Source organism: Drosophila biarmipes, chromosome 3L (genome assembly GCF_025231255.1).
Source record: "Drosophila biarmipes strain raj3 chromosome 3L, RU_DBia_V1.1, whole genome shotgun sequence".
Classification (NCBI taxonomy): Eukaryota; Metazoa; Arthropoda; class Insecta; order Diptera; family Drosophilidae; genus Drosophila; species Drosophila biarmipes.
In genome coordinates this window covers 19,785,752-19,801,688 of record NC_066613.1, presented here as the reverse complement: position 1 = coordinate 19,801,688, position 15,937 = coordinate 19,785,752, and the positions used below count along the sequence as shown (strand labels likewise).

At 43.5% G+C, this 15,937-nt stretch overlaps 2 protein-coding genes across 3 annotated transcripts; both read right to left on the bottom strand.

The window, feature by feature from the left end:
- Positions 1–756: 756 nt before the first annotated feature.
- Positions 757–1,366, bottom strand: LOC108034659 (U6 snRNA-associated Sm-like protein LSm2). Its single transcript, XM_017109598.2, has 3 exons — positions 1,302–1,366; positions 1,172–1,239; positions 757–1,098 (listed from the first exon to the last, which is right to left on the bottom strand). Exons 1-3 carry the CDS (start codon positions 1,302–1,304, stop codon positions 882–884), a joined length of 288 nt encoding a protein of 95 aa, XP_016965087.1. The 5' UTR covers positions 1,305–1,366; the 3' UTR covers positions 757–881.
- A 1,186-nt stretch (positions 1,367–2,552) lies between these two features.
- On the bottom strand, positions 2,553–9,900 carry LOC108034554 (LIM homeobox transcription factor 1-alpha). 2 transcript variants are annotated; one of them, XM_017109482.3, is made up of 3 exons: positions 9,015–9,900; positions 3,286–4,167; positions 2,553–3,223 (listed from the first exon to the last, which is right to left on the bottom strand). In XM_017109482.3, exons 1-3 carry the CDS (start codon positions 9,712–9,714, stop codon positions 2,958–2,960), a joined length of 1,848 nt encoding a protein of 615 aa, XP_016964971.2. In that variant the 5' UTR covers positions 9,715–9,900; the 3' UTR covers positions 2,553–2,957. The 2 variants fall into 2 exon arrangements, with proteins under 2 accessions (XP_016964971.2, XP_050741975.1); XM_050886018.1 differs by having other exon boundaries at positions 3,286–4,164.
- Positions 9,901–15,937: the final 6,037 nt, after the last annotated feature.

Below are 15,937 nucleotides of genomic sequence, written 5' to 3'. Positions count from 1 at the left end.
GTTACTTTCAGTGTCTAAATTTACTCAACTGTCCAAAAAGGCTGGGAGTTTAATTGAATAATAAAAAATAATTATTTGCCTTCAATTTTGAGAAGTAATATAGTCTTTTGAGAAAAAACATTAAAAATCGATGAACATATCATATTTCCTTTTTTTTTGTTAATTTTTTCTCCCTGTAGCTCTTCAACTTTTGATTGCTTGATTTTCCGTAATGTTTCGCTGACCAACTGCCAAAGTTTAGAGCGCGAGTCCGGGCTGTTCTAGAATTTAAATGCGTGCCAAAAGTGTTCCACGAGTGCGTATTTCATTTTAAGTACGCATTCCGGCCAACAAAGCAATTCGCTGGCGGACGAGGAGGCACTTAACGAGCGGGTCGAGGTCCAGAAATTAAAAGCATTCCGCCAGGCTCCGCCGTTTTATTGGGGATAAAAGGTTGAATTCGAGGGCCCGGCAATAATAGCAATCGTAAAACGGACGGCAAGTACACAGGCTCATGCATATAATACATCCCATTTAGGAAGCCGTGTGAGTATCTAACTGGCGATGTGTAGACAAGACATCAGGACATCGTTACAGCAATTATACAAATTTATGGACCATTATCAACATGACGCAAACTTGGCCCACAATCCACATGCTCCATTCAGGCGTGGAGCGATAAAAACAGAGGCGCCGAAGGACGTAGAAGGAGGAGCAGCCCCGAAAACCTCAAGACTGACTCATCAAAAACTGATGGACCGTAAATAACGCAGCGACTTCTTGCGGGGAATTCCTCTTATTGGCTTTTCGCTTCAACATAATTTCACTTAGTTTTTAGGGCAGATTACGGATCTACGGGTTGATCCTGGTGTGTAGTATGGGTACCATGAGTTGTGGCCTCCCTATCTCGTGCTCACAACAGCCTCTTTCCGCGCCGCATCCTGCAGCAACTGGGTGTCCACCTCGTCGCCCGGAAGTTGCACGTAGCGCACCACGGAGCCCCGGATGAAGCAGTTCTTGACGCTCAGCATGTGCGGGTACTTGTCCGGGTCCGTGACACTGATGTCCGTCAGCTTGATGTTCAGATACTGGTCCACCGAGTGCAGCGTGCCACATATGCTGAATAAATATAATAAATGTTTAGCGAAATATTATAGGTTTACCGGCAATGTGCTGGACGCAAGAAGCTCACCTAAGGTCGTTTTTCAGTTCCACGACAACTTCTTTGCCCACCAGCGACTTGAAGAACGAGTAGAAGAGCTGGGGAGTATGCAAAATATATAATTTAATTGTTAAATCACTTAAAAAGGCCAATTTCTAACCATTGTTATTGTTTATTGCAGTTTTCGCGGAACGCGTTGCCTTTTAGAGATTACAAAATAAAATACCAACGTATCGATATATACCAGAATTGGGAATATCGATATTTTTATGCATATTAAAATTTCTACTGCAGAACAAATCGTTTAATTTTGTTCCGGTTTCTTTTGATATTTTGTTAATTTATTTTTATGTATTAAAAAAAGTATCGATAGTTTTCAAATGAAAACGTTGCCATACTCATTCTTTTTCAATTCGTATGGCAACCCTAAAAGTTGCCGTTGCGGAGTTTCATAACAGTTAGCATTTAACAGACGCAAATGGGCGGCAAAAATCTATATTTAAAAGCGCTTCATTCTGAAAACTATGCCTGTTATATATATCTACATGTTATACATATCTAATGCCTTCACGCTAGATTGCAGATTCCATAACTTCGGTTATTTAATTCCGAATTAGACGTGGGATACCTCTTTGAATTTGTGGCTTACTTCTCTACAATCCTTCATTTAAATTTACCTTTTAGAAGAGGGTCAAAATTTTAGCCCATTTTCATGTCAGATTTTTTTTGTATTTGTAGTGGTTTCCAGTATGGGAACCCAAAACTGCACTTCTACATTCCATAACTTCATTAATACTATCCCGATTCAGTCGTGGGATATCTTTTTGAATTTGTGGTTGAATTCTCTAACATCCTGCATTTAAATTTACCTTTTAGAAGAGGGTCAAAATTTTAGCCCATTTTCATGTCAGATTTTTTTTGTATTTGTAATGGTTTCCAGTATGGGAACCGAAAACTGCACTTCTATATTCCATAACTTCACTAATTTCATCCCGATCTGGACGTGGGATACCTCTTTGAATTTGTGGTTGAATTCCCTAACATCCTGCATTTAAATTTACCTTTTAGAAGAGGGTCAAAATTTTAGCCCATTTTCATGTCAGATTTTTTCGTGTTTCGTAGGTTTCCAGTATGGGAACCCAAAACTCCACTTCTAAATGCCATTACTTTAGTCATTGTACCCCGATTTAGACTTGGTATACCTCTTTGAATTTGTGTCTGTGTTAATATTTACCTTTTAAAAAAGGGTTAACCTTTTATCACAATTTTAATTTTTTTCTCCGTATTTCCAATGGCTTTCAGAATGGGAAACCACTTACTTTTTAATCGTTCTATGGCCATTTAAAGCAGAAACCACAGAGACTTTTGAAAGAATTCGGTTAAGTGTATATTTTAGGGGAACAGATTAAATTGCACTTGCTAATACAATTATTGACTTTTAAATTACATTTAATAACAATTTTTCGGGGTGGTTAAAACTATTTACAAACATAAGAGGGGCACATTGACCGTTTTACCATTGCGGGAGTACTACGTTTTTTGCCTCTAGAGTCTAGACTAACAACAAAATGTACTGCCCGCCCGCTTCGCCGCGTTCAAATCGCCAAGAATCTTAAAATTTTAATTAGCTTAAAAAAATCACATTTCATGTATCTTGTATCTGGTTCTACAACTCCAACTTAATGCCGCCAAACTACGCGCTACGTGTTAGGTAACAGCAAGGACCTGGAGTCCTCTCCTTTCCGATCGGATCCTGCCACTCTAACGCTAATAAATTCGTCTCTATCCATTGATCGCATCCAGCTTCCGGTTGTATCTAATGTTCAGAGCTGAAGTACGAGTTCTGCATGAGATACAGCTTGTCGATGGGGTTTATCAGGCTGTTGTTGAGGTTGGCCAGCATGTCGTGGGGATTCGAGTGGGAATGGGAGTGCGAATGTTGGTTACCCGACGAGCTGGTCGACTGCAGCTCCAGATTGTTCAGGGACAGCGAGTCCGCATCGTCGTCCAGCTGGTCAAAGTTGCTCCCATCCAGCGAGAGATCCGAGCTGCAGAAGCTGTCATTCGAGTTGGCCGGATAGTCTGTAAAATATATATATCCTTTAGTACTTGTATCTTGAAATTGAATCTTAGCTTTAACTTACCATCCGGTGAGAAGGGCAAGTTGGGATTGAGTGGCTGGCTGGCGAAGGTGCTGTCCAATCCGCCCAGGTAGCCCGAGCTGTCTCCGCCCAGCTCCTGCTTGACGCACTTGTCCTCCTTCTCGTTGGCGTCCTTGTCATCGGTGGCGCTCGAGTTGCCACCGGTGCCGCGCCCACTGCCTGAGCCTCCGCCGGAGCCACCGTTCTGCTTGGCCTTGCGCTGGATCTTCTTCATCTTGGCGCGCTGATTTTGGAACCACACCTGGACCACACGGACCGAGAGACCCGTGTCCTTGGCCAGGGCTTCGCGGACCTTGCGACACGGTTTCGGCGACTGATCGAAGGAGGCCTTGAACTGTTTGCGTTGCTGCGAGGTGAGGATGGTGCGAGGACGCTTCGGACCCCTCCGGCCATCTCTTGGCCTCAGCAGATCCTCCTCATCCAGCCCGACGAATCCACAGTGCTGGGCAGCGGCGGCAGCCAGGAACATCTCCTTCTCGAGATCGTGGCGATAGCAGAAGAGTTGGCCATCCCGCAGGAGGAACTGCTCGCCCTTTTGCAGTGGCAAACGGCAGGCGTAGCACACGAAGCACGGCAGGTGGAAGACGAAGTTCGGGATGGGCCGCATCACCAGCTCCTGCGGCAGGATGGCGTGGCAGCAGGAGGAGCACTTGACCCCGAACAGCCGGTCGTAGTCCATCTTGCAGTAGAGCTTCGAGTTGCGCACGTAGCACGTGTGGTGCAGCTGCATGCCGCAGTAGCAGCAGGCCAGGCACTGCTCGTGCCAGTTGGCCTCGCCCACGTTCATCAGGAAGCGGTCGTGGATCTTCTGGCCACAGCCCTCGCACAGCTCGAAGTTCTTCTCGCACTTGATGTGGCCCACTTCTGGGGAGGAAAAAAGGAGGAGGGAAAAAGTAGCGTCAGTAAGTAACCCAATCGATTTCACAGAGCTCACGAACTGAGCGAAAAATGGGGATAAAGGCTCTAGGTTTCTTGGGTCAAAAAAAAGTTTAAGTAATTGTGTACCCCAGAAAAATTCTTAAAACAAAATATAATAACCAAATATTTTATAAGATGTCTAAAGGTCCTTAAAAAAGTAGAAGCCAATTTTATTTTAAGCTTCCAAATGTATCAATCAATGTTTCAGTCGAATTCTTATTGCCTTCTAAGGTTCTAGTTAAAAGTTAACATGAAGTTACATTTTTTGGAGAGAAAATGATTTTTTCTTATTGTTGTGTTAATTTTACCAAAGTTTCTAAAAAAAAATGTAGTGTCGTTTACTCCAACTACATTTTTGCGAAACAGAAATTGAACTCTATGGCATAAGTTAACCTGACATTGGGAAATTGGCTGTCAATTAACCTAAGCTTTTCAGCTAAGTATATTTTTCAGTAAATATGTTTCCCTGACATTTCCAGAACCTGTTTCTGAGTTGAGACCATTTTTAATCCCAGTGTAGCGCCGCCTATTCGTTATTCCCCTAACCTCTCGTGATGGGCGTACGTGGCGTATACGTGCTGGCAGCACATGTCGCTGCGAAATTATCATGACATGTGCTGCCAATGGCGCAAGGACCGCGCTGACAATCGAATCGTGTGAAAATGCTTCAACGTCTCTGTTGTTTTTCCGTTCGCTGTTTCGCACTTCGGCGGAAGACAGAAGAAAAGAAAAACTCCTCAAGGGGAAAATTATCTGTCGCCGAACTGCAACAGCTTGTATTGAAAGCTTGCTGATGCGTAATTGAAACGTAAAGTTTTCCGTATTGGCTTTCGGTCTTATTGAACAGCATTTCCTCGATTATCTGTAGCGATATAATGCCTCAATTTATTCTGCATAAGCTGGCGCATTAACTTACACTCCCAAACTGAGATCCTTATAAACTGGTAATCTCCTTTTAAGCAGGTTCTGGCTTCCAGCTTCCCTTGCCCAAAGTTAAATGTCCCTAATCCTACGCCCCCCCTTGGAAGCGGGCTCTTGAAACTGTAAACCAGTCATAAAAAGTAGTACCCGAAAACACAACAAAAGCTGCCTGCAGTAAACATAAAAAATATATGACGACCGCCACGAAAAATGTATGGAAGCATTTGAAAAATGAGCAGCGAGTTGGGGAAAACGGGCAGAGCTGAGGGTTGAGGGGCGTGAAAATCGAGGACTGGGAGTGGAGTGTTATATTATATGGCTGTGGCTCAGTGGCAGAAAAATGTGCATGATTTATGGTTGGCACAATGGTGGGGATACACACCCAGTCGCTGGCTATACTATATCTATGCAGATGTGTGTGGGCTCTACATAAATAGTCGGGGGAGTAGGGAGCGAAATCCGTCTATAAGGGGGCGCCAGCGCCAGCGCTTTGTGTGTGCTAAGCAAGTGCAGCGGAAAGTTGACAATGTCCTCGGGGATTTTTTTTCGCCATCCTATCCCATTGTGCTGTGTTCGCATCCAATCGCATAGGCGATAAAGGTTTTTGCAATTCCAAACAAAAAGTCGAGCATGATTCATTTGATAAAAGCCCTGGGGGGAGCTGCGTTTTGAATTTTGCCGCTTTTTCTAGAGCTTTGAGCATCGATATTGTGACGGGATTTCGTTTGTGTAATCTAATCGAAATTTATGGCATTTTGCTGCAGTTTTATGGAGGCCTTTTTCGATTTTTTGCTTCACCTAACAAAGGGACGCTGCATTGAGAGTGTGTTTTTGGGGGCTTTCGTGCGAGCCTTGGCGAAACTTGTCCAAAAATCAACAAACAACAAGCGCAAACAGTTGGTACAAGTGCGGCACACTCGTGTCAAATACATAGATTAAACAGCAGATAAATCCAAAATCAACTCGATGATAAAGGGGAAAAATAAAAAATATAACCAACTAATAGAGGGAAGTGTCCTCGGCGTTATCGCCGATAAAGGGGCTTATCGGCCGACTCGTTTGCCCCCCGATTGTCGGACTATATGGTGCATTTATTGACACATTGACAGGCAGGCAGCGGTCTATGGAGATAAATTGGGAGACGGCACCGAACTTCTGGCGCTAATTCGGCCACTAACTGGAGAGTCCACGTGCCCCGCGGATTTTGGCAGCAGTTCGACGTTGACAGACAGCTCATAATGGGACAGCTTTAATTACGGCTGACAAACTGGCTATTTAAAACCCGCAGACCTATGGGCTTTAACTACACGATGGGAAAAGGGTTAAGAGAAGTCAGGGATACATTTTTATAAGCTAGAATGTAAAGCTTTTTAAGTCATTAAGACTTGATGTAGGAAATGATGAAAAGTTCAGGAGAAGTATAGAAGTACTACCATTATTAAAAGCTAAAATTGTATTTCTCAAAAGTCGTGGCAATCCAAAGTAGTGAATTTGTATTTATGTTTATATTCATTATATTCATAAAATGTTATAGAAGTGTAGTTTTTTTAAGGGTGACAAGACTTTTTTCGAATTTTAGCCAGTTAATGGACATTTTAGAAAATGTCTAAAGACCATAAACATAGTGAACAATTTAACATTTCTTTTTTTATTTTATAATAATGTATTATTTGTAGAATATTTTACTTTTAACTAATAAAGCAATAAATACTCTTCTTTTTGCTATATAATTTAAGACTTGTAGAACCCATTTTCTGATATTAGACCACTTTTTTTCTCTTCAGTGCACCTCCATTCGGATCTCAGTGGCAAGTGACATAGAGCTATGCTTATGGCGCACACTTCCGCCACACAAATGCACACCTTCCCCTGACGGAGGATGTATATGCGCTGAAGCCACCTGACGGGCAAAGTTGAAGCCACCGCAGAAGCCAGATATGTATGCTGATACGCTCGGTGGAATACCTGACACTGAGTGTGCTCATTTCCGTGGTCTGCCCCCAATCCCCAGACCCCGATCCCGAGTCCCCAGCCCCATAAAGCTCGCCCATTCGAAATTCCTCGACCTCTCCGAAATGTGTGGGGCATTGATAGTAGTTTAGCAGTCGGCAGCCAAGTGTTTGCGCAGGAGAGTGGAGTTTTGGGGCGGAAGCGGAAACTATTTGCTGCCATTTTGCCAGTTTGGCAATGGCAAATGGCAGAATGCATGCATTAATAGAAATTTCATAGGCAAATCCAAAGTTTGCCGGCAAAAGAGGAGCAGCTCTGATGGGCTGAGAGCCCCTAAAAAACCAAAAACACAATCCACTTAGCCTCGGACGAGGTCTGCTCTGCATATGCATCACACACATTGTTTGCACACTTTGCATTTCGGAGGGAAATTCGCAAAAGTTTTCCCAACAACACTTTCGTTGCAGCTCAGTGGAAAAGTGTTGCCTATTTTGAGGCTGTCGTGTGGCTGTGTGTGTGTGTGTGTGTGCTAGCCTGCATGCCAGCGCATCAGTGTGTGAGTGTGGGTGTGTGTGGGGGTGGGGGTGGGAGGATGTGGCATGCCTTTATAGCCTTTTATTGGTCGAGCCTCGCCCTCTTGGCCGGGCGGATGTCAGCCAGGTTCATTGTCAAAATTATTTTGTGGTCAACTTGCGTTCATACTTTTGGAAATACTTTCGCCCGACCTGCCGCACGGCCGCCCACTGAACTATCCCCAACATGTCTGCCACATCAGCAATTCATAATTTATTGCCCTCTGTCAATATGCGTTTTAGCCGGAAATTGTGCACTCGCACTTTGCTGATTTTATTCAAATGGCCCAAAACAAATTTAAATCGGAAATCTACCTCTGGCAATTTGATTCGCTCAAATGGCACCGAATGCAGAGTTTTAATTAAGTCCGTAACCAAACACAGTTGCAAGTAAACATTCATTTAATATGAATTATAGTTCTTGTAAATAATAGAAGATTAAAATTTAAAATAAAAAACATTTTGTATTTACATTGTGCATGTAATCGTGGAATAACTCAAATGAACTAAGCAAATATAATTATTATTAAGCCTACATTAAATAAAATGAGAAGCCAAACTGGTTTTTTTGAGTACTTTATATAATAAACAAAAAACTGTTTAAAAGAATATATATTTTTAATTTCTGCATAACAAATTATACCAAAAAAGTTGTGTACACAAAACGCATTTTTTCCTTTATGCTTTTAAAATTGAATTCAAAATTAAAAACTTTTTATAAACATGAATAATTTGTTATATAGAAAATTGTTTTAATTTGGTTATGATTAACTGACACAAAAATAAGAAAATTATTCAATATAACAAAATATAAATTTATCTATAACTTTAGGAGCATTTTTAAAGGCCAGTAGAAGTTTAGGAACATTAAAAAACGTAAAGAAAAAGATTTCTGTCTAACTCTAGCCAAATTTGTATCTTTAGTTATGTTTATTTAAGCATTAAAACTGTCTGAAATGGTTACGCATAAAAATGCAAATGATTTAAAATGTACAGAAAACTACTTCCCCCATAAGTAAAAATTGAAGCAAGCTAACACCTTCATGGTAAACACTTAAACTTTATTCCTGAAGAAAAATCAAGGAAGCCTATTTTTCCCCCAAAAGGGCATTCCTTCCTCCCCAAAAGCCCAAGGAAATCGCACGCAAACGGCCGGCATAGTCAGGTGTGGGCCTGGTCGGACACAATCTGGAGTCCGTCCTCGTCCGGCCAACTTGGAGCCAGGACCCAGCTCCGACCCGCAGGCCGGGCACACGCAAGTATGCCAAAAACGAAAAGCGTGAAAACCCCAGGAGCGGAGCGAGCCTGAAAATGCCTCGACTGCCGGTGCAAAATACTTTTGGAACATACCTGTGCGTCCACTACAATCGGCAGACAATTTGGATGCCGCCGCTGCCGAGGCTGCAGCTCCATTGGCATTGCCGTTGCCATTGCCATTTCCGTTTCCTGTTGCCGCGGGGGCCGACGATGTTGTTGCTGTCGTCGCAGCGGCAGCAGCAGCAGCGGCAGCAATGGCAGCAGCAACAGCTCCGCCTAATTGCGAGGTGGCCACTGAGGTGGCTGTTGCTGCCGATGGAGCTGCCACACCAGCAGCAGCCGCAGCAGCAGCAACAGCAGCAGCTGTTAATGTGTTGCAGCCGGAGTTGAGGTTGCTGCTGCTGCTATTGTTGTTGTTGCCGCTCTGGTTGTTGTTGCTGTTGCTGCTGAGGGGGCTGTGTCCTGTGGGCGTGGGGCAGCTGTTAATTGGCACTGGCGTGGTCGAGGCTGCGTGTTGCTGCTGGTGTTGCTGATGTTGCTGGTGGGGGTGTTGCTGATGTTGGTGCTGCTGCTGCTGGTGCTGCTGCTGCTGCTGGTGGCCCGTTAATGAAGCCGTTCCCGGTGGACTGTTGTTGCCGGAAATGTTGCCGCTGAGGTGCAGGGAGCTGCTATTCGGATTGGAGTTGGGATTGGGATTGTCCAGGAAGCGTGCCCCGCCATGGTTCTGCTGCAGCGAGTACAAGCTGCCACCGACTGGATTCAGATTCGTGGGCATTGGGTAGAACTCCAGCATTTTATACAGAGTTACCACAAAGCACTATCTATTTTTCTTAGTTTTTATTTACTTTCGAGTCTCCAAACACTGCACAAAAACACGCGACACACAAAGTCTTTGCTTATTCTTACGACGCTTTTTGCTTTGGTATTTGCCTTCGGTTCTTAGTTTACTTTTTTCCGCCTATCGGGAGCGAGGACAACCAGCCGCGTTCGCTGTCAGTTGGCGTGTGATCGAACAATCAGCGAAATCAAAGCATTTCACTTTGCCCTTTTCGAAAAAAATCCCAGCTGAAACCGAAGTGAAATGAAATGTACCCCCGCGCAGTGCGCCTGCGCCTGTTTACAAAAGCAACGGAGCAACAACTGCCGATGTCCCCGCGGCAGCAGCAACACCAACAACACCAGCAGCAGCAGCATCAACAGCAGCAACAACAACACTGGCGACGGCAACACCAACAACAGTGGCTGTTGCACGTGACGCCAGGGGTTGCCCCGGTGCAAGGGTTGCTGCAACCCCCTCTCCGCCGGCAATGCGCATGTCTCAAGTGATTATTAGCAGCGAGGGAAATTCTGCCGGAGAGGAAATCCCTGGCCACAGGCAGGCCACACCTCAGCTTGCCTTTGATTGGCCAGCAATTTCCCCGGCGTCCATTTTAGGCCACTGCGCATGTGCGCAGGGGAAGTGATTTCTTTTTTCCGTATATTCTTTGTATTCCCTGATGTCTTGGCTTTAATACTAGACCAAGTTGGCTTTGGGGCGGCCATTCAGGGGGCGTGTTGCTGCTGTAGATTGCTGGTGTTGCTGTTGTTGCTGCTGCTGGAGTTGTTGCTGTTGCTGCTGTTGCTGCCGCCGCCGATGGGGCACAAAGACATACTTGCACTTGCACTCGCGGCAACTTTGGCGTGTTCGCCGCTCCACGGCGACAATTTCCTTGAGTTGTTGCTGCCCCTGTTGGCGCTTTGAGTGGCACGACTGGACCAGAATGCCAGCAACAACACCGACAACAACGGCAACACCAATGGCAGGAGCAGAGGCAGAAAAAAACAATGGCCTTGTCTTCTTTTGCGCTTTTTTGCACTTGCATTTTACTTTTTGCGGGTGCAAAAGTTGGCGATAAACAAGGTGGGAAAGGGTGCTCCTCAATATCTTAAGCAAGTAATTTTAAATTTTTATTTTAATGATTTAAACCTTATAATATAATTTACCTTTCCAAATGTTTTAAAGGAAAATTGAGAGTTTTAGTACACAAAAAATAGTTTTAACATAAAATGGTTTTAAAATAATGGAATATTACTAAAACCACTTTCCCACAGCTTGTAAGGTTTTCTGGAAATTTAATTGCTTCATTAAATCATTTTAAAATATAAAAAGAGTTTTGTTTTTTTATAAAATGAGCATCAAAAGATAAAAAGTACATATTATGCTTTAAAATTTTAAATAGCTTCTCAAATAGTTGGTACTGGAATTTCATATTTTTGGTTTGAGTTTAAAGATTTCAAGCTTATAAAAACTTTTTCAAGAGTTTGTAAATATCATAAGAGAACAAAATATTTTTTTAGAAGCACCAAGATAATTTAATTTCTATTTTTGCTAACAACAACTTGGCTTATAATCTTTTTTCATTTTCATGATCATATAAAAATAACATCTATAATTTTAAATATTTTTTTAATAGATATCTTTATTGTCACCCTGTATGAGCCTCGAAAGCCAACCGACAACTGACAGGCAACCAGGCCGAAACCCCATTTCCGCCGCCCCCAAAAAGGGCCAAAGCCAACTATCCGCCCACGCAAACACGCCCACACTCACACATCCGCACGGAGGGAAAGGAGAAAGAAGAAAGGAGAAAGCCGAGCGGTAGGAGGGAAAACGGAAGCTGGAAAGACAAACCAAACATGGTGCTGTGCACAAAAGTTTGGCGCTACTTCTGGAGTCGAAACTGGATTTCTTGGCCCCCTTCTTTTGGGCCACCTCCTTCTGGTAACTTCATGTTTGGTCCTCGGCTTAAGACTAGGCTTTGGCTCAGCAGGAGGCCTCCTGCAGGATATGTTTGGCCTGGCTTAGGATACCTGGGAAGAAGGCAGCCCGCTCCCAGTTGGCCAAGTGGTAGAATTTTCGCAAAACTTGTTGGCATCGAGCGGCACTTGTACAAGGAATCGGCATGGCCTGCTCTTCCTCGCGTTGTTTTTCCGATTTTCCGGTGCTCCGGTTCACTTCACCTCTCGACTCTCACCTCTCCGAATTTTCTGTTGTTGCCGGCTGTTTGTGCAACTTTGAAAACTTTATTTACCGAATTCGACTGGCACAAAGGAAAAGGCACAGCCGAAGCTGGAACAATGTGCGCACTTGCTGCGGAATTATAACAAAGCAGCGAAAAAGTATCTGCTGCTCGAGTTTTCCCTAATCTGCCCCGACCTGATGGGAATGTTTTCCGTTTCGTCGTATCCACAGAACAAAGTCGATGCCAAGTGTGCGCTGAATTTAAAGCAATTATTAGAAGTTTAGGGGGCACTTTTCGAGATCTGAATCCAAATCGTACAAGAACGGGAAGCAATCAATCGATATTTTAAAAGAAAGAATGAGACATAGTTAAGTTTTAAGATGTCATACCCAACATAATATAGGGATTTAAATTATCTAACAACAATATTTAACAAGGAACACCTGATAAAACTATTAATTATTTAATTAGGCTTTTTGAAAGTTGTCAAAAATAATATATTTGGGATATTATAAACACATTTTCAATAATTAATAACTAGACAACCTTTATAATAATTTATTACTAACAAATATAAATAGTTCTATGATCTCCGCTGACATATAGTAATTATTTTCCTATAAACCAGACAAATGTCACAGGCCAAAGACCCCATCCTCCGATGGCCAAATAAACCTTTCACGGCTATTTCACGGCAGTCGGCCAACTTGTCCAGCCAAAGTCCACTTCTTTATGACGGCAATCGACTGGGATTCGGAGGCGTGTGCATAATTAATCCTTTGCCGTAAAACCCATTGGACGGGGCATCAACCAGATAAGGTTAATGGTGGTCTGCCCATCGCCCATAGTATCCTGGCCACTGCTGTGGCGAAATTATGGTTTACTATGCCGCCATAAAGATAGTAGTCGGCCCATATTTATAGACCGTATCTGCAAGATAGCAACAGTAAAACGCAGCAAAGCGAAAATTCAATTAACCTTGACAACTGGCAAGAGGCGAGTGTTCCCAAAGCCAGAACTCAGCACCCAGAGCCCAGAACCCCGAAACCCAAATCCCCATCCACTAATCGGCATAATGATGACAACATTATGCACTCGATAAGTTCGAAGCCGACTGACAAAATCGACAAAGGCAAAGAGTGGAAATTGTCATAGAACTCGTTGGGCGAACAGTGAAAACCAGAACGGTGAGGATAATGCCAGGGCACTGGAAACAAATTTAATAAAACATCACAGATATAAAAAAACAAATGGCAATGGGTAGTGGTGGTAGGGTTCGGTCTTTCTTCTCCGACTTGGCATTTAGATTCCGATTCTGATTCGGGTTTGGGTTCAGTGCATCCATTGTGTGCCAGCTCCCCCCTCTGCTCTACCCGAGGAATGGGTAATATTGAATAACCACAATAACAACAGCAACAAGAGAGCACGCTCGGCAGCCTCGGGATAAATAGTTTTTGTATGGCCCTTCAATTACCATTTGAGCATGATAAGCGCTGGAGAGGCACTAGGGGCGGCCAACACAGACACTGCCACTGGAAAGTGGTAAGCGGTAAGTGGTAAGTGCCCGGCGGTAAGAAAGAATCCTGGTTGAAGGAACCGCACAAGACGGCTACAAAATAGGCCTCAGGACCTCGGCCCGCAGCAGGGATAGGGGTCATTAGATGGAAACATTTGCCCGACCATTGGCGGCCAGTCAAGGGGAAATTGCCCAGATGGGGCGGGTGGTGTCATTGTTTGTTTTGGCAGTTAGTAGGAGCTCTTTCTTAGTTATATTCTTGGGCATCCAGCCACGAGAGGGACACCGCTGCAGCTGCTGAGGAGACACTGGGAGAAGTCCGGAAACTGTCAACACTACACGCGTCTCCTACACAGAGGGAAAATACCACGGAACACTAGTTAAAAGATCTTCAACAAATTATTAAGTTCGTCCATATTACGGTAGTGATCTAAATTACTCAGGAAAATACTACTTAATCAAAAATAAAATTTATAAAAAAGAATGGCAGACTTACCAAAGAATAGGAAAGTTTATTTATTCTTTCAAAATTTTAACTACCTATAAAAAAAATATATTTTTTTGATCTTTTTTTATTGTAAGATCGCAAAAAATATAATCTTGTTTTACCCTTGAACAGCTTCTTGTATACTTACATATTTATTTTTCTGTGTACCCCTGAACTCCCCATACCACCAAATATGAAGTGTGTAAACAATGGGCATGAGATATGCTGCACTGCACCCGCTACGAGAAATGAGTCCGGAGCGTTAGGAGAGCCAGCAGAGGGCGCGCAGCAGGATCGACCCTGAAGTGGGCTAATTTGACGGTGCCCCGCGTGGCAAATGCACCCCAACAATGGCTTGTCTAGTGTCCAGGCCCAAGGAAAAGTGTTAAGGGATTTATGCGCGTAATTTTGCAGATGTTTAGATTTCGCTCTGGACTCGCTGCAGCGCAAGGGCACTGCAAAAAATAAATACAACCTTTTGCACACAGAAAAAGTGCCAGGATTAACTTGATAGTAAATTTCACATTGGAAATCACTTTACTTATTTAAATGTATATTTAGACGTAAGATTTTTACAAATATTATTTGCTGATGTGAATCAGATTTTAGAAATTATTTTTTTTGATTTATCTTCCCTTGAAAATTCTTATCAAGTGATCTATAATATATCTAAATATCTTAAGGAAATGACTATCATTTCATATATATTTTTTTGTGTTATTGAGGTTAATTTTTTATTTATTTAATATTTTTTTTATAACTATTTTAACACTGTTAAACTTGTACACTTTTTAAGTGATGTGCAAAATTAAATATATTTGTACCACATTTTCTCCAAGTGCAGGCTAAGCCCAGTATTTGATGCCTGGTGTGCCGATCTGTGTCAACAGCCTCCGTCCCCGTCCATCTACATCTCCAGCTCCCAATCGAGTTCGGGTTCCGACTCTGACAGACATGTTGTCTCGCCTCGCTCATAACCAGGACATGCGGCAGCAGGACCTGAAGGACACGCGTTGGAGTGGGTCTTCCGAAACGAGCCTGGTCCAAAAATGGACCTGAGCCGCATAAGTCGAGACTCGAGTGGAGGCTGGGCCTGTGAAGTGGCGCAGCATGTGCTCAATTTAGTTTTGAATATCGTCTGTCATTCCGAATAATATTCCTTGTTTGTACAATGTCAATTTTAGTGCTGTTTGCCATGGCCCCACAGCCCGAACCTCTTAAATCCCAAGTCCTCAAGCCCATAGAATGGCCATGCCATGATGATGACTCCCACTGATTCCCTGTTTATTATTGGCTGTTGTGGTTTATTTGTCTTTCGATTTTGGTCCCAGGCTTTTGTTTATAAACTGAAATCAAACGAGTTCGTAGCCCTGCTTACGGACAAGATGTTTATACTAGCCGTAAGCTTGATTTTAATGAGGCTGGCAGAGATGAGTCCAACCATTCGATCTGCATCTGTGCATTCCGCTGCCAGAGCGAAAACAAACAGTTGTGAAATGGTGTGAAATTTTAGAATTCTGTGAACTCCCATCTGTGGCCAAAGAGATACCTCCGCTCTTTCCAAATATTTAAGCGCCTGTGGGCCACAGTCCTTTCCCCATTCTCCCCCCGTGCAATGGCCCCCATTTTGTGTGTCAAAATGAAAATGATACTTTGAAGTTTTGGCCAACGACAAACGCCAAAGACAAATACAAATATTGGCAATACGCTAAAGCCAAAATCAAATAGAACCCCCCAGTTGGCCAAACCGAAACCAATATTCATTTGGCGTGCGCTGGAGCGGCAATAAATTGCTCAGCTGCCAGTGACTGGCTACGCCGGAGATTTCGAGATTTTCGGAGTTGGGGAGGAGGGGAGTTCAAGAGTCGGGGGGCGGCCAAAGGTCAGGGGGCGGGGCATGCGCTTCTCGTACGCGTGTTTAGGGCCGCCCAGCATAAGCCATAAAACTTATATTTCCAAATGGCCAGCGTCAAAAGCAATCGTCGGGCACTGTGGTTCGCAGTTCGTAATA

What these genes read in the sequence shown, in the direction of transcription:
- LOC108034554 (XM_017109482.3), bottom strand. Translation starts at nt 9,714, where the DNA reads ATGCTGGAGTTCTACCCAATGCCCACGAATCTGAATCCAGTCGGTGGC. An exon ending in CGATTGTAGTGGACGCACAG is followed by an intron (nt 4,168 to 9,014) that starts GTATGTTCCAAA and finishes TTTCCTCCCCAG; the next exon opens with AAGTGGGCCACATCAAGTGC. An exon ending in CTTGCCCTTCTCACCGGATG is followed by an intron (nt 3,224 to 3,285) that starts GTAAGTTAAAGC and finishes TATATTTTACAG; the next exon opens with ACTATCCGGCCAACTCGAAT.
- LOC108034659 (XM_017109598.2), bottom strand. An exon ending in GAACTGAAAAACGACCTTAG is followed by an intron (nt 1,099 to 1,171) that starts GTGAGCTTCTTG and finishes ATATTTATTCAG; the next exon opens with CATATGTGGCACGCTGCACT.